The sequence below is a fragment of the Nannospalax galili genome, unplaced genomic scaffold (genome assembly GCF_000622305.1).
Source record: "Nannospalax galili isolate Female #2095 unplaced genomic scaffold, S.galili_v1.0 scaffold101, whole genome shotgun sequence".
In the NCBI taxonomy this organism is placed as follows: Eukaryota; Metazoa; Chordata; class Mammalia; order Rodentia; family Spalacidae; genus Nannospalax; species Nannospalax galili.
The window spans coordinates 2335093-2351378 of record NW_008345700.1 but is presented as its reverse complement, the minus strand read 5'-3'; the positions used below and the strand labels follow the sequence as shown (position 1 = coordinate 2351378).

General features: G+C 49.5%; 1 protein-coding gene and 1 pseudogene across 5 annotated transcripts in view; one reads left to right on the top strand and one right to left on the bottom strand.

Annotated features, from left to right (window-relative positions):
* The window catches only part of Rgs12 (regulator of G protein signaling 12), a 132513-nt gene that overhangs the window by 56665 nt on the left and 59562 nt on the right, over positions 1–16286 (bottom strand). The window contains exon 1 of one of the 5 annotated variants that reach the window (XM_008841872.3): positions 4065–4303. The exons of the other annotated variants lie outside the window; for them this stretch is intronic. Coding sequence (XP_008840094.1) covers positions 4065–4118 — 54 coding nt within the window. The 5' untranslated portion in view covers positions 4119–4303. Of the gene's footprint in view, positions 1–4064; positions 4304–16286 lie in introns of those variants that run through there. 5 annotated transcript variants of the gene reach the window in all.
* On the top strand, positions 15302–16138 carry LOC108491271 (annotated as a pseudogene).

The following is a 16286-nucleotide window of genomic DNA, read 5'->3' as shown; positions in this document are numbered from 1 at the left end:
GCCAGGGGAGCAAGCCAGTAAGCAGTGTTCCTCCATGGCCTGTGCTCCAGCTCCTGCCTCCAGGTTCCTGCCCTGAGTTCCTACCTTGGGCTCCCTGATGAACTGTGACCTGGGAGATGTAAGACAAATAAACCCTTTCCTCCCCAAGTTGGTAGTGGTCAGAGTATTTTGTCACAGCAATGAAGGAACAAACCAGGACAGGCAGTGTTTAGGAAAACCCATGCCAAGAATGCTCCCTCTCACACACAAATGTCACTGAGCATCAGTGTACAAGGTGCCAGGCAGGCCCTCAAGAAACTAATCACACAAACCCAACCACACAGTCCAGCAGGGGCATCCCTGTCCACAGAGCTAGAGAAGGGCAGCAGAGCTGTCCAGGTCCCATGGACTCCAAGTGTGAGATCAGCACTCAGAGCAAGGCAGGAGAAAAGGGAGATGACACGTGAACCTGGCTGGGAGTTTGAAGGTCAAGCCCACAGCTACTGATGTGAAGTAAGCCAAAGGACCAGGGCTGTTGTTTCCTGAGCCAGGGGAGCAGACAGGGAGGTGGGAGAGGAACCCAGTCTGACAGGGCTCCCAGATATGGAGACATGGGTGTGTGGAGGGTTCTGTGGCCAGGGAGGCAATGAGGGCTGGCTGTAGAAGCTGGAGGGCAGCATTAAGTGGGGGTGGTATTACGTGGGGGCATCACTGAGTGGGTGACTGAGTTTCAAGGTCTAGGTCAAAGCCTGTGCTAACAAAGACATATAGAGTTGGGGGCACCTTACATGGGGACTGGGGGTGGGAAGCTAGACTGCAGGACCAGGAGGGGATGTGTCTCAGGCAGGAGCATGTTCTTGTGACTCCCCTGCAGACCCCGTGGGGGAAACGGAGACTTGGCACTGTAGTGTCCTTAGTGGCCAATCGCCAGGCCACAGCTTGGACCTACGTCAGCAGCACTGGTTTCAACTGCACATCAAGGTGGCTTTATAGTGTCGCATTTTTACTGCTAGGAAACAATGTCCACGGGTTTCTGCCTGCATAAATACCTTGGACTACCTTTCCAAATTTCTACAAGTGGCAAATAAGTTGTTCAGATGAACATGTTGAAGACTCGTATGTGACATGGTTGTGTTTTAAGCAGTGACAGACAGCTCCCTGCCACCTAGTGTTTTCTTTCCCTCCAGGTGGCTGACCAGCTTCACCCTGCTGTGCACCTCAGAACACTCTGGATTCTCCAAGCTCAGCCCCAGTGAGGATATCATTTCCGGACCCTACAGCAACCTGACATGGGAGAAACAACAAATAGTACACGGCAGGCCTACAGGAGGATTTAATTTGGCTAAAAGAAAAACTCAGTTAAATGGAAAACAACAAAACAAAGATTCCTTGACGCCCATCAAGCTCAGCCCACAAATGCTCAGCAAGAGCCAGGCAGAGACAACCTCAGACATGTCCCCAGAAGAGCACCCGTCTGCTTCTCTCACATCCCATGGATGCCACCAGCCACAGCCGCACTGTCACCATGGTTACTATGGGTATCCACACCTCCAGCTCTGCAATGGTCAGCTGCAGACCCTCATGAACCTCTGGTCTGTTCTCATATAGGACAGGCAGTGTGATGACAAGGCAGGCAGCTCTAGACATGAGCAGAAGGCACTTTGGACACTGGAGTCTGAGTCATCCCTCATGTCACACAGCCCAAGTCCCCTTGACCAATCTCCCAAATTCCCCATTATTCTTTCACTTTCCCATGCCCCCACAAGGATTCACTGTACCTCTAATGTCCAAGGCTCTACTCTGTTATGGGCACAGCTGCAGCCACATAGGGACCAGATAACCTAGCTTGTGGCAGGAAGCTGTGCATGCCCTGCACAGGTTGCCAACTAAACTCCTACCCACCATGCCAAGGAGACAGTGGAACTCCATGTGACCCAAAATCAAGTCAGTTTCTTTTCTTACAGTAGAACCAGTTTTTATTTTCAAATAGTAAATAGAACCCAATACAACCTAATGGCCACCCTCCCGTGGTGGTGACCACATGTCCCAGGGGTGCTGGCCCTGACATCTGGGATCTAAGGAGCAGGTCCTGAGCAAGAGCAGAGGAGGCAAGGGGGAACTTCACTCCACCTATGGCTGTGTTGGCTCTCACCTCAGTCCACACTCTCCTGAACATTCCTGGGCATTACCACCACACCCAGAAGATGGCCTGGCCACAGCAGACTCCCCAGATGGGGGACACTGAAAAGGTGTCAGGAAGGCAGACTAGAGAAGCTACTTTTCCATGACAATTTGTATTTCTTTTGGAGTATGGGTTTTACTCTCTCCTCAAAATAATGCTTACCAGCATTCAGGACTGAAGCATCTAATGGAGGCACAGTCTAGCACACGTACTGTAAAGAGGCACATGGGTGCCCAGTCTGTGCAAGCTGGGGAAGCCATGGCCAATGTTCTTGCCTGGGAGAGCCATGTATCTCTCTAGATCAAAATCCTATGGGCTGTGTGCCCTGAAAGAGGCTGGGACAGCTCCTAGGGACACTGAAGAGCTCCTACCTGGGGAAGAAGCAGCACAGACACCTGCGCACTGTAACAGAGACTACACTAAGCACACACTGTGCATAGACCCTCAGCATTTTTGTGACCCCACTTTAAAGACAAGCAATCTGAGGCTCAGAGGAAAGATTCACTTGAAACTCTAGAGTTTGGGAAAACAGCTCCCCCAACTTTATATCCAGTACAAATGGATTAGGGATCAGCTGTCTCAGCCCCTGAGCCAGCAGGTTGAAGCCGGTCAGCCACCTGAAGGAAAAGACTAGGAAGCAGGGTGCTGTCACTGTTTAAAACACAACCATGTCAACTAGACTTCAACACAGTCACTTGAACAACTTATTTGTCCCTTGTAGCAATTTGGAAAGGAAGTCCAAGGCATTTACACAGGCAAACACACAGGCAGATGTCCACGGACATGTAGCACTATAAAGCTACCTTGATGTACAACTGAACCTGCAGCTGACGTGGGTCCAGCCTGTGGCCTGCCGAGTGGCCCATTAAGGACACTGAGTGCCAGGCCTCGGTTTCCCACACAGGGTCTGCAGGAGAGTCACAGAAACATGTTCCTGCCCAAGGCCCAGCCCTGCTCACTGAACCTGGCCAGAGCTGCTCCTCCCTGGCCACATGCTCAGAGACACAGTGCTGTCACAGACATGGAAACCTGGCCTTGACACAAAAGAAAGGCTTTGGCCACCTCCGTGCCTTGTCACCCACACCAGACACTGCTGCCCCAGCAGCTTCTCCTGCAGGTCTCTGTACGGGTGAGAATTAGCTGTTAGGAAGACTAAATAATCCCCAGGACAGAAGAAATGTAAAATTGGTACCCAGGAATTAGAGACAATCTTCTGTACGTAATTCAAATTTATTTTCCCTTCATCTCAACGTGGAATAAAAAGTCATGAAAAGAAAAAATATTCTGTCTTTATTTACTCTCAAACTTTTAGAAAAATACTCTGAATTTCACACATTCATCTAATAACCAAACATCAAACATGATTCTAGTAATCTGTATGTTTGTGCAGCAGAGCCAATTTGTTACATTTTAAAATATAAACTAGCAATTTAACAAGGAGAGAAATTTTAAATGTTTATCCAATTGAACCTCAGTATTTCAACAAAATTAGTTAAGTCACATCTTTAAGATCTGTTAGAATTACTATGGGTAAAGAAAAATGTTTGATGGTTTCTGGAGGGCTCACAGTGCGGGCAGTGTGCACTCCTAAGGGGTCCCAGTCAGCCCAGCCCTGAACTGGGACCATGGTCCTACACTCACCCGGTGGAGCGTGCCCTGCCCCAGACACCCATCCCAGCCCTGCACCGGGGCTGTGGTCCTCAGTATGGTACTTACTCCGTGGCTCTTATGCCAAACTCCATGAACAGACCCAAGAAAAGCAGCTTCAAAGTTTATACTTAAAAGCACTTGGAAATTCCACAGCCACCATTCCCGGAACAGGCTGAAAATAAAGCCGTAAGCAGATGCCAAGCTTCTTACAGCAACTCTGTTTACTAGGCAAGAAGCCACTGCAATGACTTACCTGCTGGTCAATAAAAACGTCCGAATCATCTGATAATCCCTTTTGCAAATTCATCTTAAGACAAGAAAACTTCCGTAATGCACAAGGCACCTGGATCTAAAACACACCATCCGACAATGGCAGCATGCCTATGCACGTCACAAAAGTTCAAAGACATTTCAGCTGAAGTTCCATGTGCTCCCTTCGTAACCCATGGCAACAGGACACTGAGGAAGCTGTGGTCTGCCAGGGACTCAGACTCTATCTTGATCGTCTTGTACACAGAAGAGCCATTTATATAAATCATGCCGTGAGATCATTTTTAAAGTATTTCCTCTACCAAATCTGAAAAGCAACACTTTGGCTGATAGGGGTAATTTCTCAGTCAGCCAACAGCTGCAGAGAATGTTTTTTAGCAGAGTGGTATGGTTCGCAGACTTAATTACAGCTGCACTGATTCTATTCTAAGCCTGCTCCACATGCACGCGCTTCGGCAGCCAGCGGGTCCAGAGTGCTGCTGAAACCCCTCTACTTCCATGCGGCATCTGCAATCCTTGATCAGCTGTTTGCTTCCCAAGTATCTCAACAACCCAAGAGTGCTCAAACCAGATGGATCCTAGCTTGAGAAAGAAGGGGCGGCGGGGGGAGAAACTGCAGCTAGGACCTGGTTACCACTGCAGAATTACCTGCCACCTCCCTCAGAGCTGCTCACCCACATGCTTCCTGGTGTCAGACTTTGGCCAGAGCAGCGTCTATGGCCCTCCGCCCCAACACTAGACTACTGAGTTAGGTGGAACAGCTCCAGGAATCACAAATGCAATGCCTCTGTCCCTCAGATTGGGTCAGGCTTTCAGTCTGAGTCAGATCAGTTAAGAATGTCCAGGACTGGGGCTGCAGAAATTGCTCAGTGGTTAAGAGCACAGGCTGCTCTTGCAGAGGACCCAGGTTTGGTTCCCAGCACCCACATGATAGCTAACAACTGTCCATAACTCCAGTTCAGGGAAACCCTCTTCTGACCTCCATGGGTATTGCACAACATGGGTGCACTTACGTACATGCAGGCAATACACTCATACACATAAAAGAAATAAAATATATTTTTTTAATGTCCAGGACCAGCCTCATAAAAACTGTGTGATCACAAGGCCAAGACTAGGTGGAGAAATCCACAAGCAGGAATCTGCCCTTCTATGCTGGAGCTACAGTAACTGCCAGCCAGGGCAAGAACCCACACAACCTGCCATGCTCACGTCCTTGGACCAAGGGCTTTTTTTTTCTGGAAAGAGGCAACCATGATCATAGAAACCAAGCCAGCAAAAGCAGCAAAGAGTACCCCTCCCCAGACACCCCCCTCCAGGTGTGAGGGCAGGGGACAGGGAGGGCAAGCAAGGAGAGCAGCTCCCACGGCCATGGCGGGAGGTCGGGGGGCACCTCTGTTGTTGACAGCCTGGAGCTGTGGTCAGTCCTGTTACTCCAGTGGCAACTGTCTCCACACCAGAAGGGCTGAGTGGCACACAGCAGTCAGGGTGACAACTGTCTGAGGGTCTAGCACTAATGCACAGAGTTTGGGAGGAGACAGCAGAGGACAGAGCATCCTATCCAGCAGGTCCTCCTGACCCTGGCAACAGCCACGAGTGGCCAAGGCCCAGATATGCAGGACATGGTTAATCTGCACACAGGAAGCTGCTGGGACTCTGGGACGGTGCCCAACCATGTAATCACTTAAGCACCTTATGTAGAAAGTTCTAGTTGTTTCACTTTCATCATGTCAGACAGAAATGCCTGCATCCCAGGTGTGTTCAGTCAGAAGGAAGGGGAAAAACACAATGGGAGCTTGTCTGTGTGAGCCACAAGAAGCCTCCGGGCCTCACTCAGATCCCTCTCCTCTGGTCCCTGCTATTTAGCCTGGCCTCTGTAGCTGGTGAAGTCACTGCTAAGGGTGGGCCTGCCTCTTCCTCTGCTGGTGGAAGATGGGACTTGAAGACAGCAAGAACAATGCCCAGGCCCTGCGCCACCCTACTGGTTTCCTGATGCGTGCTCAGAGCAAGGAATGGTTAGCTATCTTCAAGATCAGGACCCAGGGGCCACTGATAACAGTGGGGCAGCCTGTCTTCCTACCGCTCCTAGTGCTTGGGGGAGGAGAGGCATCAGGTTCGAGCCTGGACCCACCAGGCACAGCACAGCTCTCAAAGACACAAGCTCATGGCCAGTTCAGATACAAGAAGCCAGGAAGACAGCAGTGGAGGGCCTCACCAAGATGGCAAATATGAGCAGAAAGCACTGGGCACCGGCTCAGAAAGTGTGAGTCACTCTCCACCCTCGGCTCAGGCCTGCCGCCTCCCACACCAGCTACCTGGAGCCCAGAGAAGAGTGAATGCCGCCATATGGTGGATCAGCAAGCACATGTGGGCCTGGTACTCCATGGTGCCCTGTGGAGTGCTTAGTCCAGGGCACCGCCTGGTCAGACAGGAGGAAGTCTGACCCACAGGGGCCCAGAAGGCCCTTTCTTCCCACCACCTTTGCCCCAGAGCCAGCACTTGGAATGAGGGGGTTGGACACACAAGGATGTGGCAAAGGGTCTAGCCAGAACCGCAGGGATGAGAGGAAGTAACAGCATTACAAGTGGGAAGAGGTATGCACTGGAGCGGAAGTGAGAACCCACGGGAGATATGTCCTGAAAAGTTCTAGTACAGACAAGGGCTCTTCCCAGCCTCCCACTCTTCATCCCTGATTCAAGCATCACCCACTGGACATCTGGAGAGACCACCAGCCTGAGCCCTCACCACCGACCAGGGCCATTTCAGCATAGCCTGGCAACCCTTGCTGCCTCCTGCCCCTGTCCACTGCACCAGCCCAGCATGCCCCAGCAGGCCCAGCCTGCACCTCCCTCGCCTCAGGTTTTGTTTGCTGCTGTGTTCCCAGAGCCAGCGGGAGGAGCCCAGTGAGCAGCCACTGAATGAGAAAATACTCCAGGTGAAGTGAACCCCTACTGTGTGTCTCAGAGTGGACAGGCTCTGAAGAGAGTCAAGATCTCAATTTCTCACCTATAGACCAAAGTAAGCATAAAATTTTCTAATATAAATTCTCCTGCAAATAGCCAAGCACGACTTTCAGAAATGAGGAGGAGTCTGAGCTTTGGTGCTGCTGGCAAGTCCTCAACCACCCGGAGACTCAGATCAGAGGAGACTGGGGTGGAAGGAACCAGATCCGCCGAATGTGAGGAAGGCCGTTTCCCTCCGGTCCTGTCTTGGCTCTCACTTGGGGTTTTTACACATTTTGCTAAGGATTGGGGCTCTGATGAGCAAGAAGAGGGGGCCAGGTCTGCAGACAGTACCAAAGCTCCCCGCAGTATGTGACTGCTCCCCAACACCTGAAGCACAGGACTACTTCTGATGGAAGCAAGAGCATGACGTGGGCGCCCCCTGCTGCCCCGCACCTGCCATTGCCAGTCCGTACAAACTGCCTCATGGGCTCATGGAGCCAGCCACCACCCAGCTCAGGTCAGAGAACTCAAATCAGCTCCTTCCAGCATAATGCTCGGCAGGCCATCAGCATCAGTGACAGATCCCTCAAGTGATGGGAGGGTCCAGAAGGATTCAGAGACCAGGGCATGGAGGCCTGACCTGTGTGTGGTGTCTCCAGCCAAAGGAAGATCAATACTGAGGCAAGAGTAGTGGTGAGCACCTGTAATCCTCCCACTCTGCAGACGGAGGCAGGGGAATCACCACAAGTTCAATGCCAATCTCATCTACATAGAAATTCCAGGCCAGCCTGTCTCAAAAAACAAAACAAGAGCCAGGAAGATGACTCAGCAGGTAAAGGTGCTGCCACCAACCCTAATAAACAGTTCGATCTCTGGAACTCACAGGATAGGAGAGCACTGACACCTACAAGTCATCCTCTGACCTCCATGTGCCCACTACAGCATGCTTGTGTGTACATGTCTCTCTCTCTCTCTCTCTCTCTCTCTCTCTCTCTCGGGTCTGGAGACATGGCTCAGTGGTTAAGAGTACTTACTGCTGTTTCAGAAGACTGACTCCTAGTACCCATGTCAGGCAGCTCACTCCAAATGTAACTGCAGTTCCAGTGGGATAGGACACCCTCTTCTAGCTAGCCTCCATGGGCACCCACATGCAGATGCATAAACATACAAACACACACACATACACACACACACACACACACACACACACACACACACAAATAATGCAGCAGGCTGCTAAACAATCCAGGGCCATGGAATAGGCAGGCAGGGTCCTGTCCTGCTGCAGCCCTGTGGGGCCCCATCTCCTACAGAAGCACCCAGGGGCTCAGAGCAGGGCACAAGAAGCCTCTGGGAAGGGTCAGGAGGACACACACTCAGCTTTGCAAGCCATCCCAACCCTGCATGAACCTCTCAGCACCAGAATGGTACAAAAACAGCTGACAGACATGGGATGACATGGTTATGGCCATTAACTGCAGCTCCAAGGACCCAGCAAACCACTTTCCCCTTGTTCTCAAATCCCACTGCTGATGCTTCTCTATCCTGTGGAAATGTGCTAGCTTCCTCTAGACTGCATTCTGAGGACTCTGGACCAGGACAGTGCCACCTGGACTCCAGCTGTATGTGCGGTCTTTGGGTCCTTCCCTCTTGGACCATCCTCCAGGCTGGTTCCCAGGCTCCTACTCAGCTGCCACTTGCTGCCTACAAACCCTTCCAAACACAGCTACACTAAGCTTCCAAAGGGTGAGTGCACCTCAGCTCTCACAGGCAAGGCCCCTGAGTCACCAGCAAGAGCCCTGGACCTTCCACACCAAGCCCAGGGGCAACTGCTCTCCCTCAGCTGGCTGCTACAAACTTACCCAAAGCTCTTCACTCTGAGAATAAGATCCGAGCTCTCAGCTAGCCCTCCCCATCCCTCAGATGCACTGCCTGTGTTCTGGGCAGCTATTCCTCATGGTTGGTTCCCTTTCAATATGGAAGGCTTGGTGTAAACCCCTTCCTCAGAGGGGCCATGCCCCACTGTTCCCTCACAGCAGCTGGCTTTTTGCCCCACTCTATTACCCTGCCTGTTCATTCATCTCTCAAACATGGGCAGTAGGTTTCCTGGTAGCAAGGTCCTACCCGCACCCATCACTGCCATTCACATGTGGGATGACAAGAGTCTGGAGACCAGATGACAAGACAGCACCTATGGCATCCAGTAGGGACACCAAGGCCAATGTGCTCAGGACCTGCCTGCTGGGGCATGTCCTGTTCACAGTCCTCACAGGCTTCATGTTGTGGACATAATGCTCTCCTGGGATCTTGCCCCAGACTCTCATTTGTTCAGGCAGAAATGCTGATGGTCCTGCTCTGCAGGGATTTTGCCACATCTACCCAGGGTAGACCAAACCATGCCTGTTGCATGCCTGTGGATCTCAATTAACCACAGCCAGCTCCATGTGAGCAGCTAGAAGCTGGAAGAAGAACACCCATGCCCCCCAGTTCCAGCAAGCTCAGCATGGACACCTCGGGCAGGACAGGGCAAGTACCACTGTCACCATGGCTACAAGTAGCCAGGAGACCCAAGGGCTGGTGACTACTGTGGGTGCCAGGGTCAGACCGTGTGGTCAGAGCCAGGCCTGGGAGGATGGCATGGCTTCCCCATGCTTGCATGGCAGCCCCACGACACCCACAAGATTAAAGTGGGTGAGTAATGCCTCTTATTTCCCCAGCGAACACAGAGCCATGGTTTTCAACAGAAGGTGCTTCCTGGCCACCTCTTGGCAGCACCAGACAGCATCACATTTGAAATCACAGATGATGTAGTCAACGGGGTTCAGAGATGCCCAGGCACCTGCAGCTTTACAGGGCCCAGGCTTCTTCTGGGAGTCCCATGCCTCCTTTCCAGTGGGACCCTGGCTTCATGCCTTCCCTGAGCTTCAGACTCTGCTGGGGCTTCAGCACAGCTCTCTTCCCAGGACTGGCCCTGGAACCTCTCCACCCAAGCCAGCCTACTCCAACCCAAGGGTCCAAGATGCACAGGCTGCAGCCAAAGCTGGCTTCTTTTCCTCCTGGGCTGCCAGGGGTGCCAGGCTAGACCTCATCCCTGTGGCCTCCCCTCCTGTAAAGCTCAGTGGGTTCATTTCTGTTGGGCTTCCTTAGTCTACATGCTGGAATCTGCAGTTCTTTGGAAAGAGACACCTGAACAAGGCATCTTTGCATCTTGGTGGTAGCTGATGTGACTCCTGCACCCTCAGGAAGAGCTGTCACACCCACCTGCATCCCTATTTCCTGGCCCCAGAGACAGCAAATGTCAAAATTGGGGATCCTGCAGCAAAGACAATCAGTGAGAGGACCTGATGTTTTTCCAGGTGGCTTCTCCCCCACAGGAAACACCACCACATTCAAAGTCTCACTGCCCCATTTCAAACAGATCAGCAAACTGTCACCCAGCCTCAGACACTGACCTGTAAGTCAGGCATAGGTAGGCAGGCTGAGCATCAAGAGTCCAAAGGACACCAGGCTGGGGAGGTGATTCAGTTGGTGAACTACATGCTTCACAAAGCACAAGGACCTGAGTTCTAGCCCCAAAACCCATTTTAAAAAAAAAGTCGGGCGTGGTGGAGTCGTACGCCTTTAATCTCAGCAGAGGCAGGTGAATCTCTGTGAGTTCAAGGTCAGCCTGGTGTACATAGTGAGTTCCAGGCCAGCTGAGGCACAAAAAGATTTTTTTTTTCTAAAAAAAAAAAGCAAACAACAAGTCTCAGTGAGAGACTTTGTCTCAAAAAGATGTTGGACAGTGCTTGAGGAGCAACACCTGGGGAGGTCCTCTGGCCTCCACATGCTCATGCAACACATAGGTACACATACACCTGAAGCTGGTCTTAAACTGGAATGTCTTTCGTATGTGTGCTAGGGATGGAACCCAGGGCCTTGCATATACTAGGCAAGCACTCCGTCACTGAGTTACAGTCGTAGCCCCGAGCTATTTTTGTTGTTTCCTCTTCAAAACACCTGGATCTCTTTGATGAGGGAAAATGCAGGAAATCAGTGACAGCTGTCCGCTCTTTACATCTTAACAGTGCAGCTTGCGAAGTAAGTACTTGACTCCACAAGTACTAGGACTTAGGTCAGGGCAAGAAGAGAGTGTCGTCACTTCCAAATTCCCTTTCAGGGCATGCTCGCTGTTCAGGAAAGATGAGGAAAAATGCCACCTCAACCTGCAGCTCCCAGGAGGGCTGCAGACCTCCTCCTGTCTGCACTGCGGCTAGAGCCCCACCCCACCCCATGTCCTCACCAAGTGCCCTGGCCTCCTCAACACAGTTGCCTCTGGAAGTGAGGCACCCTGGGGCATGCAGGAAAGCAGCTCAAATGCAGCCTCAGGACTAGCCCCTGAAACCTGCCCAGCAAAAGCTGCCCCTTCTTGGTCCCCTCCAAGGCCCTGCTTTCCTCCCCACCAACTCTCTCATTCCCTTCTTCCCCAGAACTGAGACCACTCTGCCCAGACTCCTCCTCCCCCCGCCCTCAACACACCTGCAAAGTCCGAGCCCAGCTGCCCGTGCCTCTAGGTTCACACAAGGAGCCTCCAGCTGGGACAAATACACAGACCATGACACTATTTTTTGCTGTAACCCATAGCACAAATTCAGAAGAGTACAAAACGGAAGCATGTGACTTGAGTTTATCACAGAGTGACATGTGGACGTCACTGTCGCTTTGGGAGGACCAATATGCTTGGAAACCTCGTTGTATGTTTGCTCTCCGCCTTTAGTAAAATGCCCGTGTGCATCCCGCTCTGCCCCGGCCACTCTCTTACTGGTGTGAGGGCATTCTTGATGGCCTGTGGGTCCTGCAGACGTCTTCTCCTCCTCTGTTCTAGGCACAGTGTGTGCTGATGAATTCAGGCTCCCAATACCCATTCAATCAGATCCATCAGTCTGCCTGCATGCTTCCTGCTTCCGTCTGCTCTTCCCTCATGCCATGAACACACGTGCCTCTAAGCTTCCTGTTTCGCCCTTGGTTACTGGCTCAGCCGGAAGGAGGTGTTTGTGGTGTGGGGAAGAACTGAACCTCCTTTCTCTTCTTTTCCATATTCCTGTTGAGTTCTTCCAGTGCCACTGACAAGACGGCCTTGTCCCTGCTCATGTGCTCAGCTCACCTGTCTGCAGTGCAGGTTCGCACTGTGCTTTCTCCACTGCCTGTCACATGCCAGCGTCCACACAGCCCCAGGTCTCTACCTTCACAACTTGTTTTGGTGATGGAAGAGGAAGTCTTCCTACCTTATCTTCTTCAGGAATATCTTGGTCAACTTGAACAGACACATCCAGAAACACTCCACCCAAAACCAAGCACCCCCTCGAAGACCTACATGGAACCCTTCCTGAATGCACGGCTCTTCTCCAGGATAAACCATACACAAGACCCCAAATCTAACCTCGATGTACAGAAAACAACCAAGGTATCAAAGAAAGCAAAAGGGAAGCTAGAACATACCTGTGAGAAACAAAGACAGAAACACAGCATACCACGACTCACGGACTCGGTGAAAGCAGCGCAGAGGGAAAACTGAGCGTGTCGGCACTTACCTCAGAAACTAGGAATCAACCCAGAAAGAGAATAGACAAAAGCTAAAGGAAAGAAATAATATTGGGGCCGAAATATATAAAATAGAGAACAGAAATGGAGACTCAATGGGACTAAAAGTTAGATCTGTGGGAGATGGCTCAGTGGGGAAGAGGGCTTGCTGCATAAGCATGAGGACCTGAGTTCAAACACCCAGCACTGACTTTTATAAAAGCCAGGCATGGCCTTTATTACGCCGTAACCCCAGTGCTGTGGGGGTGGAGGGTGCAGACAGGATCCTTGGGGCTTGCTGGCTGACAGCCTAGTTCTAGGTCTTGAGAGAATGAGGCTGAGAGTGATAGAGCAGGACACGCAACATCCTCCTCAGGCCTCCATACATGCACCTGCACACATGTGCACAAACGCCACAGGGCAACACACACGCACGCATGCACACACACTTAGTTCTTTGTAAAGATGGACTAAGAAAAAAAGAGAAGCCTAAAATGACTAAAATTCAAAACTAAAAGGAGACATTATCACCAATTCTATAGAGCAAAAGAATTATAAACAACAACAAAGTGGATAAATAAGTAAAATGGGCAAATTCCTAAACAAAAACTCTAGCAAGACTAAATCATGAAGAAATGGAAAGTCTGAACCTATAGCCAGTGAAGAGACGGTTCCACAACCAAAACTCTCCAACGTCCTGACTGGAGCTAATCGCTTCACACTGAATTCTACCAAACATTTAAAGAACTAACACTTTTTTTTTTCTTTTGTTTTTTTGGGGTTTTTTGTTTTTTTGTTTTGTTTTGTTTTTGAGACAGTTTCTCCCTGTAGCCCCAGCTGGCCTGGAACTCACTATGTAGACCAGGCTGGCCTCGAACTCACAGATATCTGCCTGCCTCTGCCTCCCAAGTGCAAGAACTAACAAGTTTTGTCAAAGTGCTCCCAAAAATTAAGAGGAGGGAGCCTCTCCTAACTCACTCTTAGGCCAATACCCTCTGGATACCAAAGCCAAAGATAATTACAAGAAAACCAAGGCTGGTTGGATCCCCAGCAATGCCTAACCAAGCATAGTGGCATGCCCGTGTCATCCCAGCAGTCAAGAGGTGGGGGCAGGAGGATCAGAGCTCAAGGTCATTCTTGACCACATAGAGAGTTCCAGGAAGCCTGGGCTACATAAGACCCTGTCTCAAAAAAGGGAAGAGAAAGGAGAGGGAGAGGGAAAGGAAAGGGGAAGGGAAGGAAAAAGAAAAAGAAGAGAAACCAAACCAAAGAGGAGTCTAATGGAGTGCGCCTGTGGCTGCAGCACTGTAAAGGCAGAAGCAGGAGGATCAGAAGTTCAAGGTCGCCTCAGCCAAACAGCAGTTTCAAAGCGAGCCTACACTGCATGAGCTCCTTCCTCAGAATGCCCAAACAAAAATAAACAAGAAAATCAGAAATTTCCTTGATGAACATTGATTGAAAAAAAAAAAAAAAAAAAACTTAAACCAAATAAGCAAACTGAACCCAGGATTACACCAGGATCAAGTGAGATTTATTCCTAGAATGCAAGGATAGTTCAACATAAAAAAATTAATCCATGTGCTGGGCGTGGTGGTGCACACCTTTAATCCCAGCAGAGGCAGGTGCATATCTGTAAGATCAAGGCCAGCCTGGTCTACATAGCAAGTTCCAGGCCAGCTGGGGCTACAGAGAGACCCTGACTCAAAAAAGTTAATCAATATAATATACCACATTAACAGATTAAAAAGGAGGAAATCACATAATCAACTGGTACAGAAAATGTTTATCATAAAATTCAGCACACCTTCATGATAAAACTCTGCAAACTAGAAAACAAAGGAAACTACCTCAATAAAATAAAATGCATATATGGAAAACTAACATCAACATCATCCTCCAAGGTACATGACTAATGCTTTTCCTCTAAGAATAGAAACAAGGCAAGAATGCGGGGTTCTGTCACTTCTATTAAGACGTCCTGGACATTGTAGACAGAACAGCAAGACAAGGAAAAATCAAAAGCATCCAAGCAAGAAAGGAAAGGAAAGATGATCTCAGCTCATAGATGGGGAGCTCTTGCACAAAACCCTAAAGATTTCCGTGTGTATGCGAAAGCAATTACAAGCGATCATGCACACGTGCACACATGTGCCAACTGTTCAGACCAATTCAATAATTCAACAAAGAATTCAACAGAGTAATAGGTTACAAAGTCAAAACACAAAAGTCAATTTCATTTCTATGCACTAAGAATGAACAATAGCCCAGCACTCAGGAGGCAGAGGCAGGCCGATCTCTGTGAGTTCAAAGCCAGCCTCTGAGTTCAGGTCAGCTAGGACTACAGGGAGACCCCGTCTCAAAAAGACAAAAAAAAAAAAAAAAAAAAAAAAAAGAATGAACAATGAGAAAAACAAGTGATGAAACCCATTCCATTCACAACACTAAGACAGATATTTAGAAATTAACCCAACCAATAAAAACTATAAAATTATAAAAAAACTATTAAAGAATTTAAAAGACATAAGTAAACAGAAATGCAACCCATGTTCTGGATTGGAGGGCTTAATATTGCCCTTCCCAAGGAGCCCTTCGCCCCCAGGAGCCCTTCCCTGAGGAGGACTTCCCCGAGGGCAGCGAACAGCTGAATAGATTTGCTGGATTTGGTATTGGACTTGCAAGTCTCAGAAAATGCACTGGCCCATCCTTGCACTGTCAGGTTAATTACCATGCTCGGATTACAATCTTACTCCATTTACAATTACCGACATTATGTATAGCTTCAACAAAACTCAGGGACCAAGAGCCCCGTGGAAAGGAATGGGAAGTCACTTATTGTCTGGGGAGTCACACTTGGAGCATAATTAGTGAATTCACACCTTTCCCAAGGGCAGTTTCACACAAATGGAATCCTAAACAGATAGGTGAACACCTTCTGAAAGGCCTTGTGTATATGCTGGCCATGCCTTTTTACTCAGTGAGTCTGACTGAAACCATACAAAGCGAGATAATACTTGGCGTACTTGCATGTGTCAAAGGAATTGGAAGAGTGGTAGGCTTGGGGGCGCCTCTTAGCAAGCGGCTCCTTCGGCTGTTTTCCTTGATTTTCCCTACAGTGCTGTGTGGAGTTCTCCACTACATCATCAGCTCCATCATTCACAAAGTTTGTCCTGCTACATCTAAAGAGGAAGACTTACAGCAGCCACTTGGCTGAGAACACTAGCCCGGAGACAGTATGCTGGATGCTTACTTTCTGGAACTTATCCCTAACTTCCCTGCCAGCCTGTGCTCTGACATTATCCTTTACCCACTGGAAACAGTTGTGCATCGCCTTCACATTCAAGGAACACACACAATAATTGACAATACAGACCTTGGCTATGAAGTGCTTCCAATTAATACACAGTATGAGGGAAGGAGAGACTGTATCAATGCCATAAAGCAGGAGGAAGGAGTGTTTGCTTTTTATAAAGGGTTTGGCACTGTTGTGATACAGTACACACTGCATGAAGCTGTCTTACAGATTGCCAAAATTATTTACATGTCTTCAAAATAGCATTTGAGAGTCAGTTCTATCACTGGATAATCCAGAGGACATGATCTGGATAATCTGCTGGGAATTACAAGGGATAAAAATAAAATGGAAAAGAACTGGGTGAAAAGAAACGGACTGGGAAGTGTTCATGCTGATTACACCAACTTTT